The sequence below is a fragment of the Sardina pilchardus genome, chromosome 2 (assembly GCF_963854185.1).
Source record: "Sardina pilchardus chromosome 2, fSarPil1.1, whole genome shotgun sequence".
Classification (NCBI taxonomy): domain Eukaryota; kingdom Metazoa; phylum Chordata; class Actinopteri; order Clupeiformes; family Clupeidae; genus Sardina; species Sardina pilchardus.
Window position 1 is genome coordinate 33977473 of NC_084995.1, and position 22812 is coordinate 34000284.

At 39.4% G+C, this 22812-nt stretch overlaps 2 protein-coding genes and 2 gene segments (V, D, J or C); all 4 read right to left on the bottom strand.

Moving 5' to 3' along the window:
- Nucleotides 1-5773: 5773 nt before the first annotated feature.
- LOC134099311 (T cell receptor alpha variable 9-2-like) lies at nucleotides 5774-6323 on the bottom strand. The segment is given in 2 exon segments: nucleotides 5774-6144; nucleotides 6246-6323. Coding segments are annotated over 2 exon segments (411 nt in total).
- A 3026-nt stretch (nucleotides 6324-9349) lies between these two features.
- Nucleotides 9350-10241, bottom strand: LOC134071266 (T cell receptor alpha variable 40-like). The segment is given in 2 exon segments: nucleotides 9350-9796; nucleotides 9912-10241. Coding segments are annotated over 2 exon segments (429 nt in total).
- A 2630-nt stretch (nucleotides 10242-12871) lies between these two features.
- On the bottom strand, nucleotides 12872-16770 carry LOC134071259 (alpha-(1,3)-fucosyltransferase 7-like). Its single transcript, XM_062527904.1, has 2 exons — nucleotides 16696-16770; nucleotides 12872-15582 (listed from the first exon to the last, which is right to left on the bottom strand). The coding sequence occupies exons 1-2, from the start codon at nucleotides 16710-16712 to the stop codon at nucleotides 14454-14456; spliced, it is 1146 nt and encodes a 381-aa protein (XP_062383888.1). The 5' UTR covers nucleotides 16713-16770; the 3' UTR covers nucleotides 12872-14453.
- A 3730-nt stretch (nucleotides 16771-20500) lies between these two features.
- LOC134099317 (polymeric immunoglobulin receptor-like) lies at nucleotides 20501-22202 on the bottom strand. The gene is made up of 3 exons (XM_062552129.1): nucleotides 22070-22202; nucleotides 21457-21822; nucleotides 20501-20823 (listed from the first exon to the last, which is right to left on the bottom strand). The coding sequence occupies exons 1-3, from the start codon at nucleotides 22116-22118 to the stop codon at nucleotides 20501-20503; spliced, it is 738 nt and encodes a 245-aa protein (XP_062408113.1). The 5' UTR covers nucleotides 22119-22202.
- Between the last annotated feature and the right edge of the window lie 610 nt (nucleotides 22203-22812).

Sequence of the window (22812 nt, forward strand, 5' to 3'; positions counted from 1 at the left end):
GCCTCATTTAGATGTGGTCTCTATCAGGTAACCCAAGGCTGAGGGAGGAGGGTGCACTCATTGACCTTGGGATCAAAACTGCTTTAGGTTCCTATAAGGATCAGCATCAGTGGGGATCTAAGCTGGTCACATGCACCACATGGCCATGAGGCATTTGCATCAGTGGTTATGAAGGAATAATGTGCCAGTACAGTATAGCTCTTCTTTCTTTGACGTTTGAGGAGGTTTGCCATGGATATGTCTGAATTTGTGTAATATGTAAAATGTGTTTTTATGCCTAGTAACTTGAAATAGTCTCCCAAGTTTAGATTCTGATTTCCTACCTTACACAGTGTGAGAAAAGGCTGAAGTCAGTCAGAGTTTTTGTATGAGTGCTGAGTGTGCAGCTGTCACTGTGGGCCTCAGAGCACAGTAGTACACAGCAGCATCAGACACGTGCAGATCCTGGATGGTCAGAGAAACGCTGGAGTCGTTGAGTTCAGCATGAAATCTCCTCTTGTACACCTCATCAGCTTCATACTTAGATTCAGACCCAGAACGGAATACTTTAACCGTGTATCTGGGGAAGTCATTGGCCTTTTGTTGGTACCAAAAAAGATAAGGGGTTCCATATGATATTTTGTAAGTACATTTGAGAGTTGTTGTTTCTCCCTCTGATGCCACTTGAACTGACTCTGTCGGATTAATTGTGTCCTGTGATCTGCACTCTGGGGGAAAACAACAACGACAACAGCAAAAAAAGCAAAAATGTTTGTAATCACAAGCTGCTGATGATACAGACTGATGCATCAAAAGTGATTTTACCTTTTAACATTACAGAACACAAAATGTTACAGAACCAACCAACCATTATTAACCCAAAACCTACCAGAAAAACACACAGACAGCACCAGTAACTCCCATAGCCAGTGTGCCATAATGGTACAGGGATAGACTCTGAAAGTCTCTACCACACTCTCACTGTTGCCTCTGTCTTTATTTACTATACTGATTGGGTGGGAGGTGTCAGTACATTCTAAAGTACTTCAGTAGACCTCATGTGATACAGACTGCTACCATATTTGGTAACACTTTACGATAAGGGTGCATGAATTTTCATGAATTCATGCATGAATTAATGCATGAATCATGCATTACTTAATCCCTGCATATATCATGAATCATTATGACTTAACATGAATTCACTGATTGTCATTAATGAATTCATGCATAAACAACTCATCATCTTAAAGGGATATTCCGCCATTTTTGGAAATACGCTCATTTTCCACCTCCCCTCGAGCAAAACAATCGATATTTACCTTGCTCCCGTTCATCCAGCCATTCTGTGAGTCTGACGATACAACTTTTAGCTTCAGCCTAGCATAGATCATTGAATCGGATTAGACCATTAGCTTCTCGCCTGCTAGCTTCATGTTTAAAAGTGACTAAGATTTCTGGTAATTTTCCCATTTAAAACGTGTCTCCTCTCAAGTTAGAAAAAGCAATAAGACCAACTGAAAATGAAACCTGGCGTTTTTCTAGGCTGATTTGACATGGAACTACACTCTCATCTGGCGTAATAATCAAGGCAACTTGCAAACGTACCATAGGCGCAGTGATATTGTACGCAGCATCTGAAAATAGTCCCCATAGACAACAAGCAGTAGTAGTGCCAGTAGTTTGCAAGTTGCCTTGATTATTACGCCAGATGAGAGTGTAGTTCCATGTCAAATGAGCCTAGAAAAACGCCAGGTTTCATTTTCAGTTGGTCTTATTGCACTTTCTAACTTGAGAGGAGACACGTTTTAAATGGGAAAATTACCAGAAATCTTAGTCACTTTTAAACATGAAGCTAGCAGGCGAGAAGCTAATGGTCTAATCCGATTCAATGATCTATGCTAGGCTGAAGCTAAAAGTTGTATCGCCAGACTCACAGAATGGCTGGATGAACGGGAACAAGGTAAATATCGATTGTTTTGCTCGAGGGGAGGTGGAAAATGAGCGTATTTCCAAAAATGGCGGAATATCCCTTTAAGCATTAAGCACCGTTGGCACATCATCATGAATCATGATTAATTAAGCATGGTCATGATGACTTTTTGTCGGACAAAATCGTGGACATCACTGTCATGGAGAAAAAAGAAAAGTAATGCCACATTAATTCATGTTAACTAAATGTTATGAATTATCATGAGTTAATTCATGAACTCATGCATTAATTATACATGAACATTTCATTAATTAGCATGAATTAATTGTCTGTCATTAATGACATCAAGTATGGACAACAAATCATCTTGAGCATTAGGTACAGTGGGTAAATCATTAAGAATAATGATCAATAATCATTAAGAATAATGAACACATGACCCCCGAAACCTTTTTTCTAAATAACTACCTGAACCGCAACACTGAAGATCACAAAAATGTTTATGGTATGTTGGTCTCAAGAGGCTGCAGCAACTTAGCTTATAACCAGTCATTTTTTATTTGCACCCCCATGATAAAAAAAAAACAAAATGCAATATAATATTGCTTTAATCACTCCTACCTTCAGATGAGATGTTATGAACTGCACAAAGTTAACCTGATATCCTCTGGGAGTATGCCAAGTTTTGTGGAATTTCATCCAGGGAGGGCTATACAGTATTATATGTATTTATGGGTACTGGTCACTTAAGTGACTGGTCACCCAACGGCCTTCAGATGGTGCTATTTAGCGAAAGGTTGCTGGGAATTATGTCAACTCTCTCTCTCTCTCTCTCTCTCTCTCTCTCTCTCTCTCTCTCTCTCTCACACACACACACACACACACACACACACACACACACACACGACACGTATGCACACACACATCAACAGATTCACACGCACAGATAAACACACATCCACAGATTCCACACATGCACACACACAGTCAAGAAAACCTGATTATGCAGGCTATGACATGCTACTGGTATCAGGTTGTTGATATTTGAGCAGCTCAGCAGCAAAACTGCACTCTTCACGATCAAGTGTAGAATTGTGGAATTGTTCTTATATTCTTGCATTCTCCACTAGATGGTGATCTAATCTCATTTACGTGGCTAGTCAAGGAGTGTGTTCTTTCATGATACTTTTACTTTCTTCAGCAAGACTGAAACCCTGGTCAGTGGTCAGTGTAATATTGACTTGGAGAGCTAGCTAGAGCTAATTGGGTGAATCTGGCCAAGTAGAAGTGTTCTAATCTTTTTTGGGGCGGAACTAAATTCTTACTCATATCAATTTAGAAAATAAATTACCAAGACACATACAATATACTTTACCTTCTCATTAGAGGTAATTGCATTTAGTCTCATATACAGTAAGTTCATAAGGGTAGAAGCAGGTTTCACTCAAGAGTTATATTATTTTCTAGAGTGCTGATCAAATGATAAGCTACAATTGAAAAACAGGAAGAAACGCTGCACTATGCATAAATAATCACCATTTATTCCACAGACGCGTTTCGGCATTCTGCCTTCCTCAGTGTATTTCAATTTAGTTTCATATACCATTTTGTTTGTAACAGATGTACCGTACCTGAGCTGTGTCACAGAAAAGTTCATAACATTTTAGAGTGAAAAACTATTATATTGGGGGGAGTACTGTCACAGCTCTTATTTGGTCTTCAGTATGTTACAGATGTGATCAAATTTGAGCATGCTACTCAAATATCTCAACTCTACAAGTTTAAATTCAGTTTCATGGAAATGATGTGGCTTTGAAGGAGCTATATTTTAACAGTGTCACACACTCTTATGTGTGAAGTGATCATCTCAGGAGGATGACATACATTCATAAACAAAATGTCACAGCTGGCCCTGTTATTAACCACATCTGTCCTATTCTGGGTGTGGCCACAAGTTATTTGAAATGCATTTCTGTGGATAGGACTAAATTGTGAAGATTGTTTTGATGTACCAACAATGTGTTCCATTGGGGTTATTTATATAGTAGGCTTGAACAAGTCACTTCTTATTGTAAATGAACACTGCAATCTTTCATGGTTCCCTTCCAGATGTTGTATGTTGTTGTTGGCAGGAATAAGTTGATCGGATACAATATCTGTGAACAATTCAAGAAAACTGAAACTGTTGTTATTGGTAGATGGTAAATTACCAGTATAAGGGGAATAACATATCATGCTGTGGTTGTCATTCAACCGATGATGCAGTGCTCAAGGTGTGACCACAATGGTTCGATGGAGGAAAAAAAATAGTCATGTGGCTTTGTTATCAGAACCCTGTGGGAAGATGACTTTGATGAGTTTGTCTTTAAAACCATAATTTGTGTTTAGGTTTTTGATCAGTTTTTCAGTGTATTTGTATCACTGGGTACATCCCTCAGGGCACAGTAGTAGAGAGCTGTGTCTGCCACAATCAGAACCTTAATGATGAGCTCAGTAGATTCATCGGATGTTGTGGAATCATAATACTGAGGGTTAGGAATATCATCATCGCCAGTTCTAGATTTTGCTCCTTTGTATAGTATATACTGAGGTCCTTCATTTGGATACTGCTTATACCAGTAAAGCCTGACATAGTTACTGGTTGTTTTATACGAACACCGCAAACTTGTATGGGTCCCCTCCAGACTATTGATGTCGGAATTGGCAGGAGTAAGTTGATCGGCTACAATATCTGTGAAGAATTCGAGAAAAAGCGAGACATGGAACTTTTATTCTTGGAATGCGGTAAATTATCAATATTATCAGTATAACATATCATCCGGTGTTTTTCATTTGAACTCACCTGTTGTCATGATGAGGATGAAGAACAGTGATTTCTCCATGTGGAATATAAGGTGGCGGTTGAGATTCTAGCAGTTCTTGCTCACACTTCTCTCTCTGTGCTCTTCATGGGTTACTGCATTGTCTTACTTTAAGTCACATGACCTTTACTCAGGAAGGCCTTCCCATGAACACTTTGGTTTGGATTGACTGCCCACTGTTTTTCTTTATTTTTTTTTATCCCTTTTAGATCAAATTAATTGTTTTGGAAATTCACTGTGATTGGCTCACATCCCCTTTCTTCCCTTAACTGCTCCTGTCAAACTATGTAACAGATTATTCAAATTTTTGTGGTACTGCACTTGAATTTCCCCTTGGGGATCAATACAGTATCTATCTATCTATCTATCTATCTATCTATCTATCTACTAAATTGTTAAACAATTTGTATTTACTTGTCTGACCTTGTCTGACCTTTGTTTGGAGTGATTGGGCCCAATTTTGGTGATCAGAAATGGATGGTTAGAGGCGCAAAGCTTAAGGGTGTGTATGGTCCACAGGTGTATGTTCTACACAGTTACTTACCTTCAGTATTGTCTGACAATGGGTTACCATCGAAAGCATAGCCTGACAAAAACAACACTTACCCCAATTGTGTTTGAATGATGAGAATAAAAATCTTAGGATTAGCAGTGGAGGTGTTTGGGACTGTTTGTTGAGGGCTGCTATATCTCATGACTTCAGCTGTGCTTCGCCTTTTGCTATAGACCAGTTTTTTTCTGGTCAGTGTGGTAATGACTTTTAGAGGGTGTAAGATAGTGAGTTTTGGATCATGCACCATGCTTAATGTCATTAATTGCCTCACCCCTGGGTGCTATACTTAATAAAAGTAGAGTGCATGGTGAACAATTCATGACATAAATAAGTGTAAGGTAAGAAATAAGCCTTGCTTGGATCTCTCTGCTGGGTGTAAGATGGGGCCCATAGACTTTAAAAATATATCATTGATTGGTCATGGAACTTTAAACATGGTTCCTCAAATCAGTTAAGTATCTTTTCATCTGTCAGGTTTTTGTACGGTGCAGCTGGGTTTCCTGACACTGTGGGCTGCAGGGCGCAGTAGTAGAGAGCAGAGTCTGAGACTTCAGCTGAGGAGATCTGCAGAAACATTCGGTTTCTCTCCTCATTCAGTCTCACAGACAAGTTTGGATGTGGTGGATCAGCCTTCTGCACTAGAGGCCTAGAGGAGTCAGTGATGAGCAGCAGGAACTGTGGAGCTGATCCAGGATGCTGGAGATACCACTGCAGACTGTAGGCTGAAACTGTGTAGTCGCAAGACAGCGTCACATTTTCTCCTGTCACTGCATTCTCTTCTGATTTGGCGGATTTAATATCATCTCCTAAACAGCTACCTAAGCAGAACATGATTTACAGTGTGTTTTCATCAGACTTTAACTCAAGTAGTTTAATGGGAACATGTTAATTAAATGATTCAATTGTGGTTTCCACTCACCAATAAGAGACAAAAGGAGAAGACAACACGTGCGAGACATGCTTGTAGAGGAGCTTAAACAGGCCTGTCACAACTCCAACTTCCTGATTTAATCTGCAGAAGCTCAGGGTCCCATGCCTAGTGGTGAAGCTCCTCCTCTAATGTCACATGGTGAGGTCAGGGGCAGGATAGTATGTCTGGTGCTCAGGAGTTTTCAGAGGGAGGAAATGATACAGAGTATGATGAATGCATTTATTGCTTTTTCAATATTGTTGGCTTTGTTGGACTTGTAAAAGCAGCATCATGCTTTGAATTAAATTTAATTTAAAGTTAAGTGTTCAGTTTGATTCCCATCCCTTAGTGATTTGTGGGAAACAAATGAGTTTAGAAAGTAGAAAATATTGCCAGAAGTTTGCCAATGTTAGAGTGCTCAAGCCCTTTTTTCGCTATTGACACACATTCCATTCATCTTGGGTGAATTGCTCCTATACTGTAGTGTGCATCAAACGTACTGTATGGTATATACTGTATATCATGTGATCATCATCATTGACACAGTGATGAAGGGTTCATGAGATAAACAACTTTTCTTGCAAACTTCATTTGATTTAATTAGTTACATTGTGTATATACTGGTGTCCATTTTTACTCCCATTCTTGTCAATTGCATAGTTCACTTAGTCACTCCATCACACCACCCATGTGACATACCTTTATCAAAATAAGCAGCAGAATATACAGAATGGAATGCTATTTGTGTGAGTAATCCAGTTTTTAAATCACACATGTCTATCTCCACCTCTGGTCTGTCAGTTTATGGTATAGGCTATACATTGCAACATATACAATGCACCAGGTGTGACCACAGATATTCGGCAAAAGGAAAAAAAACTGATTGTTAAACTGATATCAGAGCATTGAGAGGAAATTGCTTTGATCTCTAAAACAATAGCATCCTATTTGAAATGTGAGTTTTTGTACAGCTTCTCAGAGTCTTTGTATCGCTGTGTGCCTCGAGAACACAGTAGTAGAGAGCTGTGTCTGCCAGTGTCAGCTCTTCAAAGATGAGTTCAGTAAACGTTTCACCAGTCTTTGAGGTAAATCGTGGGTTAGAACTTTCGAAAGCTTTGGATGATCGAGCGCCTTTGAGTAGAAGCCACTGTGGAGCCTGATCAGAGTACTGTCTGTACCAGTGAAGCACAACGCCACGGCTTCTCAACTCATATGAACATTCCAGGGTCACTTGTTTCAGTCCCTCTGGGTGATTGACATGGTCCCGAACAGGATAAATTTGGTCAGAGATAGTTTCTGAAAAATAAATAAATAAATAAATAAAAAATACACAGAGGAGGACTAAAATGTAGATCAGTACACAAATTCAAAATGTAAGAAATATATGGGGGGCGAAAAACAAGACAAAGGTCGTCCATTAGAAAAAGAACACGCATAAGTACAGTGTTTTACCAGTGGTGAACAAGAGAATCAGAAGTAGTGATTTGTCCATGTTGCTCCTGGTCAGGTCAGCGCTCTTAGTATTTCTCTTTGTAGTTTGTGCCCTGATGTACTGATGTACTGTAGCTGGAAGCGTGCCTGTGTGCCTGTGCCTTTTCAATGACAAGGGAACACGACAGGAAGTTACTCTCATGTCACTCAGTATAATCAAAGATCCTTTATTACTGACAAGATAGAGCAACATAATGCATCTCTATGGAAGCAAAATTCGAACAGTTCCTGTCTGCTTAAAGAGGCGTGTCGCAAAGTCGTCATAGTGGGATATCGATCTCTGTCAGATTGGCAAGCAGTTAAGTCACTTTCTAGGTCTGCTTAAAGGGATAATCCGGAGTGAAATGCAGTTTAGATCAATTTTTCGGACTATTGGGAGTACATACGTTGAGTTGACACCAAAATCATGTCATTCGGATGTATTTTGAGAAAGTTCGAGCTCACCGTTTTTAGCCAAAACTCGTTAGCCTGGAAGTGACTCGGGCATGTCCTTTCGCCGCTACAAAACGCTATTTTTATACCTCTTCTACTGTTCCAAACAACACTACACTTACGTGGTAGTGAGTAGAGGATCCCTAAAGCCAAACCGAAGTATCCCCACGTCTTTATGTGGTCGGATAGAGAGTCCAGAATAAATTTAATCGAGTCAGTACCTTTCCGGAAATGTCGCAGCTGCAGCTAGCAACGTTTTAACAACACTTTATTAACATTTCCGGAAAGGTACGGACTCGATTAAATTCATTCTGGACTCTCTGTCCGACCACATAAAGACGTGGGGATACTTCGGTTTGGCTTTAGGGATCCTCTACTCACTACCACGTAAGTGTAGTGTTGTTTGGAACAGTAGAAGAGGTATAAAAATAGCGTTTTGTAGCGGCGAAAGGACATGCCCGAGTCACTTCCAGGCTAACGAGTTTTGGCTAAAAACGGTGAGCTCGAACTGTCTCAAAATACATCCGAATGACATGATTTTGGTGTCAACTCAACGTATGTACTCCCAATAGTCCGAAAAAATGATCCAAAGTGCATTTCACTCCGGATTATCCCTTTAAAGGGGGATTTCGCCCCCCTCCCCTTTGCGAAAACAGAACGTGGAAATGTTAGAACGTTTGCGCCTCTCGCTCCCCTTTAACCCTCTCTGGTGTAATAGCAATATCATAGCTGATTAATTGATATTGGGTTCATCATCATCAATTCAATCAATGAAGTTTATGATGGACATTTAATATCAAATGTGTGCAGTTCAGTCTCTATCTCATTCTATAGGTATGTATGATTAGGGTTCATTACACCTTCCATGCATTAACACCTTCCATGCCTTGGTGTTGAGTCTGACCTCAAGGTTAGAATGAAATTGCACAACCAGGCTTATGTTATGTTCATGTGCCTGGCCTACACATAATGCTGTTTAAGGTCTACAGCAGAGTATAGCACTCTGAGTAACTTTACACACCAATCAGAATGCTTATCATGATTTCCACAATTTGATTGTGTTCCGTGAGTTCCCTGATCTACATATGTTGTAATATTTCATAAAGAATCAGTTCTAAATTAAATGCTTTCCCCCCCTTGAATGACTGGTTCATCAGGCATTTTAATAGTTAATTAGGTTGCATTCTCAGTTGACGGATCAACTTTGTAAAATATATTATAGTAATACAATATCACAATCTTTAAACATAAAGATGTTATCCTCTATCAATATGAATTCTCTGTGTGACTACGGAGCCTGTGTTTTTGCATGAACATTGAGTCTGCAGCTGTCACTGTGGGCCTCAGAGCACAGTAGTACACAGCAGAGTCAGACACCTGCATATCCTGGATGGTCAGAGGAACTGAGTTTGAGGTGAGATTGGCGTCATATCTCTCTTTAAAAATGTCATCTTTGGACCCTGTTGTTGAGAATTTCCACAGTATGTATGCAGGGAATCCATTAGGTTTCTGTTGGTACCAGAACAGATACGGCACTGAACTGGTGCTGGTGTAAGTACAGGGCAGAGTTACTGAACCTCCCTCAGTAGCAGTGATAAATCCTCCTGGCTGATCAACCGAGTCCTCAGCTCTGCATTCTGAAATCAGAAAAACAAACATAATCGCAATATAACTTTTAACTCCACTACAACGTTTAATGTGGCATTAATATAAAGATGATGTAAAATGGTGACCCGCCCATTATGAACCCACCAAAGCAACAAAGAGCAAATAGGAATGTATTCCACAGTCGCAATTCCACAATATCCATGTCTGAACAGCTTTTCTGAGGAGAGGAGGAATTCAGTTCATCAGGTTGTCATCTCAGTGTGCTATGAAATGCAGTGTGTTACCTCTGCTGCCTTGTACAGTACAGAATGAATGACATGGTAAGTGTAGGGAGCTGTAATGGCGCCACCATGTGGTTGTAGGTGACAGGGACTGGTGGATGGCTTTTTTAGACTAAAATATCCCATTGACTATAAAGGACGATGAGCTCAGTCTGAAAATAAAACATTTGATACACTCATTTGATATCTCAAATCTCAAATAACACTCTGTTTTATCTTTAATTAGTCTGAAATTGAAAAAAAAAATCACAGACAAGAACCGACAAAATCGACAAAATGTCCAAAGACGTGATGATGACTCTGCTACTAACATTTTGTTTCATTCTAAGAGCAGAGGCTATTTATAATGAAAGGGTTCCCCAGTCACAGTATAATTCAGTTCTCTCCTGTAAAGTGTCTGGCAGCTGCAGTTATGATGGGGATTCACCATTTAACACAGAGAGCAGGTGTGGCCAGATGCACTCAATGAGGCTTCCACCATTAGATCTGTGGTGAATCGCTATCTGTATTACAGTAAACAGGAAATTTCTTTGATCTATTCAAATTCAAAGACATCTTTTGTGTGCAGGTTTTTGTACAGCATCTCAGATACTTTGTATCACTGGGGTTCTTCTCAGAGCACAGTAGTAGAGAGCTGTGTCTGCCAGAGTCAGATCTTTAATGGTGAGTTCAGTGGAAGTGCGTGAGGTTTCGGAGGTAAAACGAGGATCGGGTTCATCAGAGCCACTTGCTGAGCGAGCTGCTCTGTAGAGTAGATACTGTGGTGCCATGTTAGGATACAGCCTGTACCAGTAAAGGAGTACATAGTCGCTGTCTGACTCATATGAGCACTTTAAAGGCACTGTCTCTGTCTCCTTTCTATTTACTAACACATCTCCATCTTTTGGACCAATTTTATCTTGTGCAGAAGTACCTGCAAAAACAGAGAACAGAAAATTATTGTTATTGTTTCATTTGTAATTATCCTTGACAAAAATGTGACTACCTGTTAAATATGACAGTATGAGAATGATGCCCATAAGTGATTTCTCCATCTGAATCATGGAAGAGGACATAATTTCTTGGTGTGTTTGCTCAAAGCTTTCTGAGCTGTTATGTGAGTGCATGAATTGTGAGAGCCTCAAAGGTATGAGTCATGACAAGAGAAATATCTTCTGGGAGGGCCTTGTGTGAGAAATTCATAGACAGAGAGTGAGTGGTTAAATGCCCTTGACCGACTCTGGTTGTCTGGATGGTATCACACTTTTGTTTCCATCGTCTACTCCATCGCCTACTGTAACTTTAATGTATGTAAATGAGTGTGTGCATGTGCGCGCTTGCTTTTGTGTATGAGTGCTTGAGTTTTCGCTGTGAGTGTGTATGGTGGGGATAATAGTGTGTGCGTGTGTGTGTCTGCTTGTGTGTCTGCTTGTGTTTTATGTGTCTCTGTGTGTATACGTGTGTGTGTGTGTATGTGTGTGGGTAATTGTGTGTGTGTGCATGCATGTGGGCAAGTTGCATGTGTATGTGTTTGTGTACATTTTTATGTACGTGTGTGTGTGTGTGTGTTGGTGCGTGTGTACGTGTGTATGCCTGCCTGTCTATTGTGTGTGTAGGTATGTGTCTCTGTGTGTGTGAGTGTACTGTATGTGTGTGTGTGTGTGTGTGTGTGTGTGTGTGTGTGTGTCTGTGCTTGTATTCCTGCAACCAGAGCAACCCTTCGCTTACAGTAATACCACCATCACCATCTGCAGGCCGATGGGTGTAGTCACCAAATGTACACATACATTCATTTATTTTATAGCCCCCCATGGATGAAATTCCACAAAACTTGGCATACTCCCAGAGGATGGCATACTTCCAGGGGGGCAAGCGTGGGGGTGGAGTGGACCCCGGGGACCAAACATTTTTTTCCCCGTAGAAGTCTTCTGGGGCTCCATGCCCACCAACTTTCATGTACTGAGCGGCGGTCATATTGTGTACCGCTATGTGGTGCATCTACTGTAGTTACCATTACATTTCTGTTACTTCTCTGAAAAGTGATAGAAAGGCAGTTTTTTTATGATTGCAGAAATGACAGAAAAATCATCAATTAACCATCGTTTTTTTAAAGATGCATTTCCCACATAAACTGTTCCTAAATAAATCTTTGATGATCAATTACAACTCAATTACACAGCCTGCTGATGCCAGTCTTTCTCCTTCACCGCCACTTCTGCCATTACTATCAAGTGAGGCTGTTGGTTGATTATGGCTAGTTATTGGCATATTGGTACAAAGACGGAAAAATGTCTTTCTGTTCTTCACAAGAGCTCTCTCTGGTTTGGGTTCTGCAAAAAAACTTTTTTTTATTTTTTATTTAAAAATGCATGGCAAAGGTGCACATGTCCTGCTTATCTTTACTTATCTGTAAGAATATTCAACATAAGTTGGGCTTTCATATGTATGCCTTCTGTTTATGTGCAAGGCAGGTTTTTGTATGTCAATCTGTGGTTTAGTGTCACTGTGGGCCTCAGAGCACAGTAGTACAGTGCAGAGTCAGAGATTTGAACCGAGGAGATCTGCAGAGAGACTTCAGTTTTCTTTTCATTTAATTTCATCAGAAGGCGAGGATCTGTTTCCGACTCTTCCTCTAATTTTTCAGTGCTGTGTAGCATCTGCACAAGGAACTGTGGAGCTGATCCAGGATACTGGACATACCACAGTAGAATATATGCGGAGGAGTAGTTACAGGACAAGGTTACATTAGGTCCTTCTTCAGCATAACTTTGACTTTCAGTTGGTCTGATAGTATTTCCCAAAGTAAGACCTTGAAAAGAGAAAAAGACATTTTGACCAAATCAGTTTAAGCGTTATTATTATTATTCAATTCAATTCAATTCAAAAACACTTAATTTATGCCCAAGGGGCGATTTACACAGTATCATAGAGTGAAATTAAAAAACCTAGATATCACTGTTTAAAATACATGAAAACAATAATAAATAATTGTATTGCCCTGCATAAAACTGAATGTGAACTCATACCTGCTGTGGCACTGAGCAGTAAAAGTCTGTACAGCAACATTGTCAATGTTGTTTTGAGAAAGTAAATCCAACACTGAACGTTTCACACTGGAAACCTCCTAAGAGTGCACTAAGCTCCACCTCTATCTTGAGACACCAATCACATTGCAACTGCACTTGTTCTCTGAGGGCACCCTGTTAGTATACTGTAAGTCGATGGAATTAGACTTGTTTAGAATAACTACCCTACAGGATAAGTGCTAGACTTTGCTCTACATTCTGATCACAGCTTTGTATATGAAAATGTCGAAATCCACTTGTAAGTACAGAGCAAAGATTGAAGTTTGTAGGAAACAACAACAAGCCATCATACTTGAGAGAGTTGGATAGTATAGAAAACCTTTAACAGATCCCCAAGTTACAAGTCAAATTTGCCACCTGCAATTCTGGCAACAGAATGTGTCATTCAAATCCATATGTTATTTATCTAGACTGTTCATATCCTTCTCTCAGAGTTATTCTTTTTTAAGCCAACAAATGAAACATTTTACTATACATGAACATGAGATTGGGTGCAACTTCCACAAGATGGCGCTCAAATGTAATGTATTACTGTAAGTTATTGGTGTACTGTATGTTGTTTCATGATACCTGTGTAGTAAGCTTAATGTTTCACTAAACTTATTTTTACAAACAGACAAACGAACAGATCCCAATGAAAACATAACCTCCTTGGCGGAGGTAATTAAAATAATTTTAAACTGCAGTAGATCTGCAGAGAGAATCATACATGCTTTTATTGCTTCAAGATTAAACGGTTGCAATGCCCTTTATACTTTATCCTCCAAGATCACACAAGTGATGCTGCCGTGCCCATACTGCCCATATGAAAAACTGCCCGAGCTGCATGATAACATCACACAAGATAACTTCATTCAGAATCAGAAATGTATGGTAACCAGTAACTGTATGACTGCTTCATACCCTTGTCAAACGGGTCAGGCGACATACTGTATCTTATGATGACAAAATAGTGAAGACATTATACTCAACATACTGTATACAGTATATCATATTTACAGTAGTTTATGTATACAGGGAGCCCAGTGAGGGAAAGAAACTGAAAAGCTAAACATTGGATGCCTTTAAGATTAAACATTGGATACCTTTAAGACAGATTGTGCTGTGGGTGACTCGCTAGTCAGGTAACTTGTGAGCTTGTGAAGTGGCAGCTAGACTAGGCTAATAATGTTTACCTGATTTGTTTTTTCCTGAATTTGTGTCAGCTTTCCCTACTTCAAAGAGTAGTATTGGCTACTATGTGTATCTCTGTAGCTATTGAACACTTGAAAGTGCCTAAAAGTCAAGTGAGATTGCATAGGCTACCAGTGACACTCTTGTACATATTTTTCTTCCAGCTTTCATTGCCAATTCCAGCCATGTAAGTCCTTATATATCTTTGATGTGGGCAAACTGCTAATGATTGGACAGACCCTGCACAGTCTCTCCGCCCATCCTGCACCAGCAACGGTGTAGTTCAGATGCCAGGCAAAGTAGGAAGCGTAGCGCTCTTTATCCGCAGCCAGAGCCTTCATGAAGATGCCCAGTTCTTCTACTGTGCTGAAGTCGTCCACATGGATGAAGGAGTTCTTTGGCAAGACCGCCTCGTATTGTTTCCTTGGCGGACCTAAAACCACCGGTATGGCTCCACCCTTAAAGGCATTTTTCCAAACTTTCTCCGTGATGTAGTCTGTAGCAATGCTGTTCTCAAAGGAGAGGTAGAAATAGTAACGAGATATTGTGGGTAGGAGACTATCTGCAGAGATACGCTTATTTCTTGCACCTCCATACACATCCACTGGGATGACATTCTTCAGCTTGTTATACACTTGTGTCCTCTTATGTCTAGTCTGGTAGTTGCTCACCACCCAACAGGCCAGAGCAGTTTTGCCCTTTGGTATAAAGTCCTCAATGGTTGTGCCATTCGGAGCTTTGCTTGGCACAAGCCACCCATACGGCGCATAAATGTCCGAGTCCTGGCGATAACACATGGTGTAGTTGAAGAGGCCGGCTAGGGGCCTCATATTCCCATTATGTGGAGGACTCTCCAAGGATAGCCAGACCCACTTTTGGGTTTTTGGCCGAGGCAGATTCAGGGGTAACCTCCGCTTCCCGTTGACCAACTCACGGTTGTGGAACACCACCAGATCTGCTTTGGGGAACCAGGACTGATTGACCACTACGTTGCAGTTGGGAATGCCAAAGTTATTCATGCAGTAATTATCAGCAAGAGTGACCGATCCTTTAAAGGGCCAGTACCACAGCACAATAACAGTGTTCTTGATGGGTTTTAGTGTGGTATCTGACCAATTTGACCAGGCTGTGGCCTTTGGCTCCTCCATGGAAAAGTGAGGAGGCATTGCAGCGGAGGGTTGTAACGTTGGCCATAGGGAATACTGCCCGACAAGAATAACAAAACCAACAGCAATAATGGCGAGGATTTGCTTGCTCAGACGTTTGATATTGTTGTCTTGTTCACATTTGTATTGCCTTTAAAGAAAAAGAGAACAATAAAAAAAACGTTGTGTTGAGGTAAAAGACAGTATCTGAATGTAATGGTTATTTAAAAGAAAAAAAGGAATCCCATTACACAATACTGAACAAAGTAACCAAGCAGACATCACGTAGAAAACCAGTTGGTCTACTTTTGTAAGCTATCTGTATCTGCAGGTGTCATCAACATGACCAGCTATCCAAATCTTGCTCATCAAGGGAAATAATGGCAGTTCCCTCAGCCACAACAGAAAAACGTAGTTCTTGTAATTTCAATCCATTATCTTAAAACTTTAGATATCTTCAGATGATGACATACTGAAAAGAAAATTTGAATGGAGTTGAATGCATTTCCCCCCCAAATTCCCCTCCATTTTTTCCCCTCTTATTGTACAAATAGTATTTAACACTCTGTAATCTAAATCTCCTCTGGGGATTTGGAAAACTGTTCCAAACAGGAATATATTGATGGGGGTTTGTAAAAACAATAAAAGAAAATACGAGGATTTCAATCCTCTCACCTGCAGCAGGCCCATTCAAAATGCCAATTCAATTTATTTGAATTTGAATGAGCCACTCACTAAGAGACACATTTAATCTGACTTTTTTCCAATTTGTAGTAAAACTGCATAACATTTTGAATGTTCTTCTTACTTTTATGTACAGTAGCAAACAACTTTGTTTTCAAAGTTCCAATTTCAAAAGTCTTGGGTATATATCATGTGTTTTTTTACAAGGCTTGAAGACCTTTGAAAAGCAGTATGTAGTTGTGTTTACACTGAATTATAATAAATAATAATAATAATTTCATTACATCCACTACTCTCATATCATTATTATTGAGGACTTCTAGACTATAACCATATGTGCCACTTTTGCAGAGATGTTTTTAGTTAGGTGAAAAACTTTAAAATGTCAAGGTGTAGCAGATTGAGTCAAAGTGTCTGAAAGGCCCTTGGACCTGGAAGTGCTTACCAAAGCTATTTCTTGAAGCTCCTTATCACCACATCACCAGCAAGGTCATATTACAGTTGTGATAATAGCGATAAAATGTTTAGTACCAATAGGAAAAAAGTGTTGAGGGTAAGCAGCGCTGGATAACCTCTTTACCTTGGAGAAGTGTCCATCTCAGGGACTGCTGCTGCCCTGTCCTGTGTCCTTTCCTTCTGTCTTCCTCGGCTCTGTGTGAGGTTGTGGCAATAGCAAATAGTGTTTGCCAATCAGATACTGGTGGATATTATAACTATCACCTACACTGGTCGTCAAACAAGTAAGTCTGGTTAAACACAACTGCCAAATTCTGATGTCATGCACAAATGCAAATGAACTGACTGATAAAATTCCCAAGTTACAGTAACAGTGCTGCCCTTACCACCACGCACGTAGGGCAACAAGGGGCAACAAGGGGCGTTGGAGGCACCAACATTTCAAGGGCTGAGAACCAAAATTGAGTTATATATATCACCTGATAGCTCTTGATGTGCTCTCTTAACTGACAAAATTATAGAAGTAAAATATTTATAAATATATAGTTTTTGAACAAAAACCAGCGTTTGTCCATTCAGTTGACACATTTTCAAAACTCTAAACACAGTTAGCACAGCATCGGTCTTTTGTGGCCATACCATTGACACATTTCATGTTGTTTTCACACAGTATACAGTCAGTGAATACATTTTCACAATGCTTACATTTTCTTAACAGACAAACTAGCAATGCATTAGGTAGTAAATTACAGTAGATTACCTCATTACATCCTCATGATTACCTCATCACATCCTACATCCTCACTTAATACAGTCTGGTCATCTAAGTTATTGTGTTGATGACAGTGACACGTTTTTCCCCATCCAATGTGGACACTATAATGTAAAAGATTTGAAATTAAACTGATTGAACAGATAGGAGAAGATATTTTATTTCTACTGGACTAAAGGATCATTAGAAACTGAACAGTTTAAATAAACCGCTCACAAAAAGTAAGGAAACTTGACTTTGGCCCATTATATCTCCACTTTAATAATACCAATCACTAAAGTGTTTTATGTTATCTTCATCATTTATTAGTCACCTTTACAATGAGGTACAGCTTGCAAGCATTGGGCTCCCATGGAATGAGCAACATAAGCAAACGTGTAAGTAGTGTCAACGAAAAATGTGCCAAAATGGCCTGTTATGCTGTTGGAATTCACCATTGTTACTTCAAGCATTGACGATTGCACTCTCCCACAGAAATGAGGAAAACAAAACATGTTAGGCATACATTCGTTCATTTTATACTCAGTGTCAGGGTCCTCAGTAGCATGTAGAGGATCCATATGCTTTACTCATTGTAAAGGTGACAAATCAACGATAAAAATTATATGAAACACTTTACTAGTTGGTATTACTAAAGGTGAGATACTGTATAATGGGCCAAAGTCAAGTTTCCTTACTTTTTGTGAGCAGTTTAGTTTACAAGTGGTGATAATGAGTCAATGTAAAATTATTATTATTTTTTTTTTGTGACTTTTTGCACTTATATACTATTGTTGATTTTTAATCATGATGGTGTCCAGTTATTTAACAAAAAATGCAACTTCATGTAGGTCTCTATCTCTCTGTCTTTGTCTTTCTCATCTTGCTACTTTTATTACTGTCGGAAGTGTATAATCTCAGCCCAAGGTTCTTGTTTACACCCCTGTCAGTTTGAAATGATAACTGCACTCCTACATTTATTTCTGTGAGTGTTGAGTTAAAACTTCTGTGTCAGTCAGGTTTTTGTATGGCAGTCTGTGGTTTAGTGTCACTGTGGGCCTCAGAGCACAGTAGTACACAGCAGAGTCAGAGACTTCAGCAGAGGAAATCTGCAGAGAGACTTGCGTTTTGTCTTGGTTTAGGTCCATCATCATTCTAGAGTCCACCTTTGAGCTTTGTGGTTGTTTAGCTATGTTTAACATGAGCACGAGGAACTGTGGAGCTGATCTGGGATACTGGACATACCACTGCAATACTGCACCAGTGTCTGTTGTAGAGTAGGTACAGGACAAGGTAACATTAGATCCATCTTCACTGTGACTTTGGTTTTGGTTTGATGCGATCGTATTACCCATACTAATACCTGGAAATGAAAGACAGTTCAGAAATATCTGAGTAAGAAAATAATTATTCCTCTTCTGATTAAAAAAAAAACAAAAACAAAAATGCATTTAAGTCATATCTACATCTTGTAGTTAGAATTCTTACCTGCTGTTGCACTGAGCAAGATTCCAAACAGTAACATGGTGGAAATTGCTTCAAGAAAGTGAATCCAACACTGACTGGTTGACACTGAGATGATCCCCTCAGATCACACAAAACTCCACCCTCACCTTGTCACATGTACAGTACATCAGCAGATTGTGCCATTTTCTTGCCAAACGGCATGTGATGGAATTTTACCAATATGCACATGCACTTTGTTACAGACTTTTATGACTTTTAAGATATAAAATACCACAAACTGTGTTTTTTCGTATCGCTCTTCACTTTCATTTTGGAACTTGGAAAGAGGTTGTGTCAAAAACGCATCTCAAGGGAATAAAAGCTTGCACACCAGGGAATAGACTTCAGACTCTCACAAGGGGCCTGGTTCTTGGATATTTTACGGTAGAGAACATCTATCCATTTGCTTTGTCTTTTCGGTCGCACTTAGCTCAGGCCTTGTCAAAAGTGTAGCACTGTAGATGCCTTGCTTCTGTTGGCTGCAGTAACACCATTGTTTTTTTTTTTTTTTTTTTTTTTTTTTCGCGCAATGCCAGTTCATTGCAGGCAGAGTCCTCCTTTATGCTTTGATGATGAAAAGATATCTCTATATTGTCCGTTAGCTCAGACCAAAATAGGCAGAAAAAGAGCATTTTGTTGGTGCACAAACATATAATTTTGTAGAGCAAAGCAAGTCAGGGTCTGCACCATTTTTTTGAGTGCACTAGTATTTATTTCTTGTATAAGGCATGCATTACTGTATGATTCAATAGCGTCTATTCCTGGTAACAGGTGTGACCACAGTCAGCGTTCGGGTTTCGATCAAGAGCAGAGCATCAGAGCATTGGCAGGAAATGTCTTGGATGTCTTTGATGTCTGTTGGCATAAAAGACATAATGAACAAATGAGTCTTTGTTCAGCTTTTTGCTGAGTTTGTATCACTGGGTAAGAACCCTCAGGGCACAGTAATAGAGTGCTGTGTCTGCCAACGTCAGGCCATTACTGTAATAATGAGTTCAGTAGATGAGTATTGTGTAATAACACCAAACTGTTGGTCAGATTTATGTGTCAGATCGAGCCCCTTTTAGCAGTAAATACTCTGGAGCTTCATTTGGATGCTCTACCAGTAAAGCCTGATGTAACGGGCATCGACTTCAAATGTGCATTTCAGTTTCACCAAGTCCCCTTCATGGTGAGAGACCAACTCTTTCTCAGGATCAATTCTGCCAGTCATTATGTCTGAAATAGAAAATGCCATGTGTGAAATGGATAATGTCAAATAATTGAAGAGTTTGATTCCAAAACGCTATATCCATTTTCAAAAACATTAAAAAGTCATGTTATTTAATTGTGTATTTCAGGTAATATCAATAAAAATGCAGTTGTTTTGTTTTGATTGAGTAAAGATAAATCAACTTAACATAAACCAATACTGTTCCACTGTAAGTACTTGCAAAACAAAATGTAAAAAAACATATTTATGAAAATTCATTAAAATGGTGGATATAGCGAGTTAAAGAATTGAGAACAATGAGACAATGTATGCATTTATTGCTGTCTAATCTCTATGGGTCGTTACCACTTTGTGCACAGCTTTTGGAAGAGAAGAGAAGAGAAGGCTAAGTTGTGGGACAGGAGAGTAAAGTATAGTGTAAGTCCTCTCATGTTACAGTATGTCCCAGGAGTTTTTGCACTACAGTGTGCCTGTTTCCTTCACTGTGGGCCTCATGGCACAGTAGTAGAGAGCAGAGTCTGAGAGTTTAGCAGATGAGATGTCCAGGAACATTTGACTTTTCCCCTTATTCATTCTCCCAGAGAATCGAGGATCCACATCAGACGTTCCTGGACTATCAGGACTAATGATGAACAAGAGAAACTGAGGTGCTGATCTTGGGTACTGCCGATACCACTGTAGATAGTCTCCAGAGCTGTAGTTACAGGAGAGGGTTAAATCATCTCCCTCCACCTTGTGAAGTTCAGCACTGTTTGGCATGATTTTATTTCCTTGGGTATTACCTGTATAAAAACAAATATACAGTATATGACATGCAATATTTATGTATTATCATGAGAATCTCTGATATTTGACAGATATATTTCAGATCAATTGCATAATCTTCATCATCAATATCATTGCCATCTTTTGTTTACCTGAAAGGCCCATAAGTAATATACCAAGAAAGATCATTGTAGAGCTGCAGATCCAAGGTCTACTGTAGTGACACAACTTGTACAGTATGTCAGTCCTATCAAGTCAAGAACCCTTCAAGTGTTGGAATTGTGACAGTCACAGTCTTCTCTGTCTAGCTCCTCCCTCTTCTCATAACAGAGACACATTCGCCAAAAAGTTGACTATCCTAAAACTATGTCCAGTGTGCATTGGAACATTTAGCCTACAACTGTATTATTAGTGTTTTTGATAATTGAAGTAAATGTTCGGTAACATATATGAATAAAGGTTTTCAAATATGAATTTGAATTAAGTGCTTTATTGGCCTGGGTAGATTAAACAAGTAATAAGGCAGATAAGATTAAAACAAAACAAAACAAAAAATCTAAATATTATCGCTCAGCTTGTTTTGACTTATTTTCTAATCAGTGCACATTTGATCATTTTTCATCTATTCCATTGGTGGGCATTGTGAGTACTACTGGTTTGAGGTAAAGGTTTTTGTATCATGACGTGATAGACTCCTGTCACTGTGGGCCTCAGAGCACAGTAGTACACAGCAGAGTCAGACACTTGTAGATTCTGGATGGTCAGAGGAAAAGTTTTTGCTGTTGTGTTCAGTGTGACGTTAAATCTTCCTTTAAAGTTTTTATCAGTGTCATCGTCAAAATTTGTTTTCCGCAGCATGAATCTAGGGAATCCATTTGGTTTCTGCTGGTACCAGAAGAGATACTGTTGACCTGCACTGGCAGTGGTCTCATACCGACAGTTGAGTGTCACACTGCTGCCCTCCAAACCCGTCTCATCTTTAGGTTGAGTGACAGTGTCCCCCGCTCCAGAGCACACTGTGAAGACAGAAATTAACATTAACAAAAGTAGATTCATATTTCTATACAATTTATTACAGCTTTATTACACAGTTCAGCAGAGTGCTACAGAAAGTTCCATTCATATGAATAGGCCTTCCCAACGTTCGGAGGTCTGTTAAGTAAAGGATAATGTGTTGTCCGCTGGTAATTATCAGAAAATAAGTCTAGACAGGGCGAACAGAACCCTGACGCGCAGCACTGCTACAGAGAGCAAGAATCTTACCACAGAAGCAGGCAGCTAAAACGAGAGATGTGTTGATCCAGTTGGTCATGGCTTGACTGTACTGAACTGAAATCCTATCAGTAGTGCAGCTTCATGTGGAGTCTGTCTCTGTCTGCTCAAACCTCTGTACACTATTGTGTCATGTGAACCTCTCTGGGTTTGCTATAGAATGATGCCCCCTTTCATTTTCAATGGGAACTGTTGTTGTTAAACAAGGTGGTGGCAGAGGAATTGAGTGAAGAATAATTTGATTTCCCTTTCTTTTGTTGTCAAACTGTAATAAATGACTGGTGAGCAAAATACAAACATACATAATCTTTCTTTCATACTATGTTGTAAAGGTCAAACACATGACATTTGTTGTGTATTATCTTGATATAGTGTGGGGTTTTACTGAAGTGTTCAAAACTGCTTGGTTGTTATTAAAACCTCAACATCAGAAAAATAGGTAGTGTTGTGTAAAATTAAAATAAAAACGTGACAATCTGCATATCTCGTAAGCTCGTCATTTGAATTTGATACCTACAACATGTTTCAAAAAAGTTGGGACAGGGGCAACAAAATGCTGGAAAAATTGTATAATGATTGACAACAATATACTGTAGAATATATGAGGTATTGCTCACTCTGTGTAAACCTGTATGAGCATGAAGAATATAATTATAATGCTTCATAACATGAAATTGTGAAGTATTTCATCATATCCCATTATAAATACACACTGCTAGGCATCGGTAATTCAT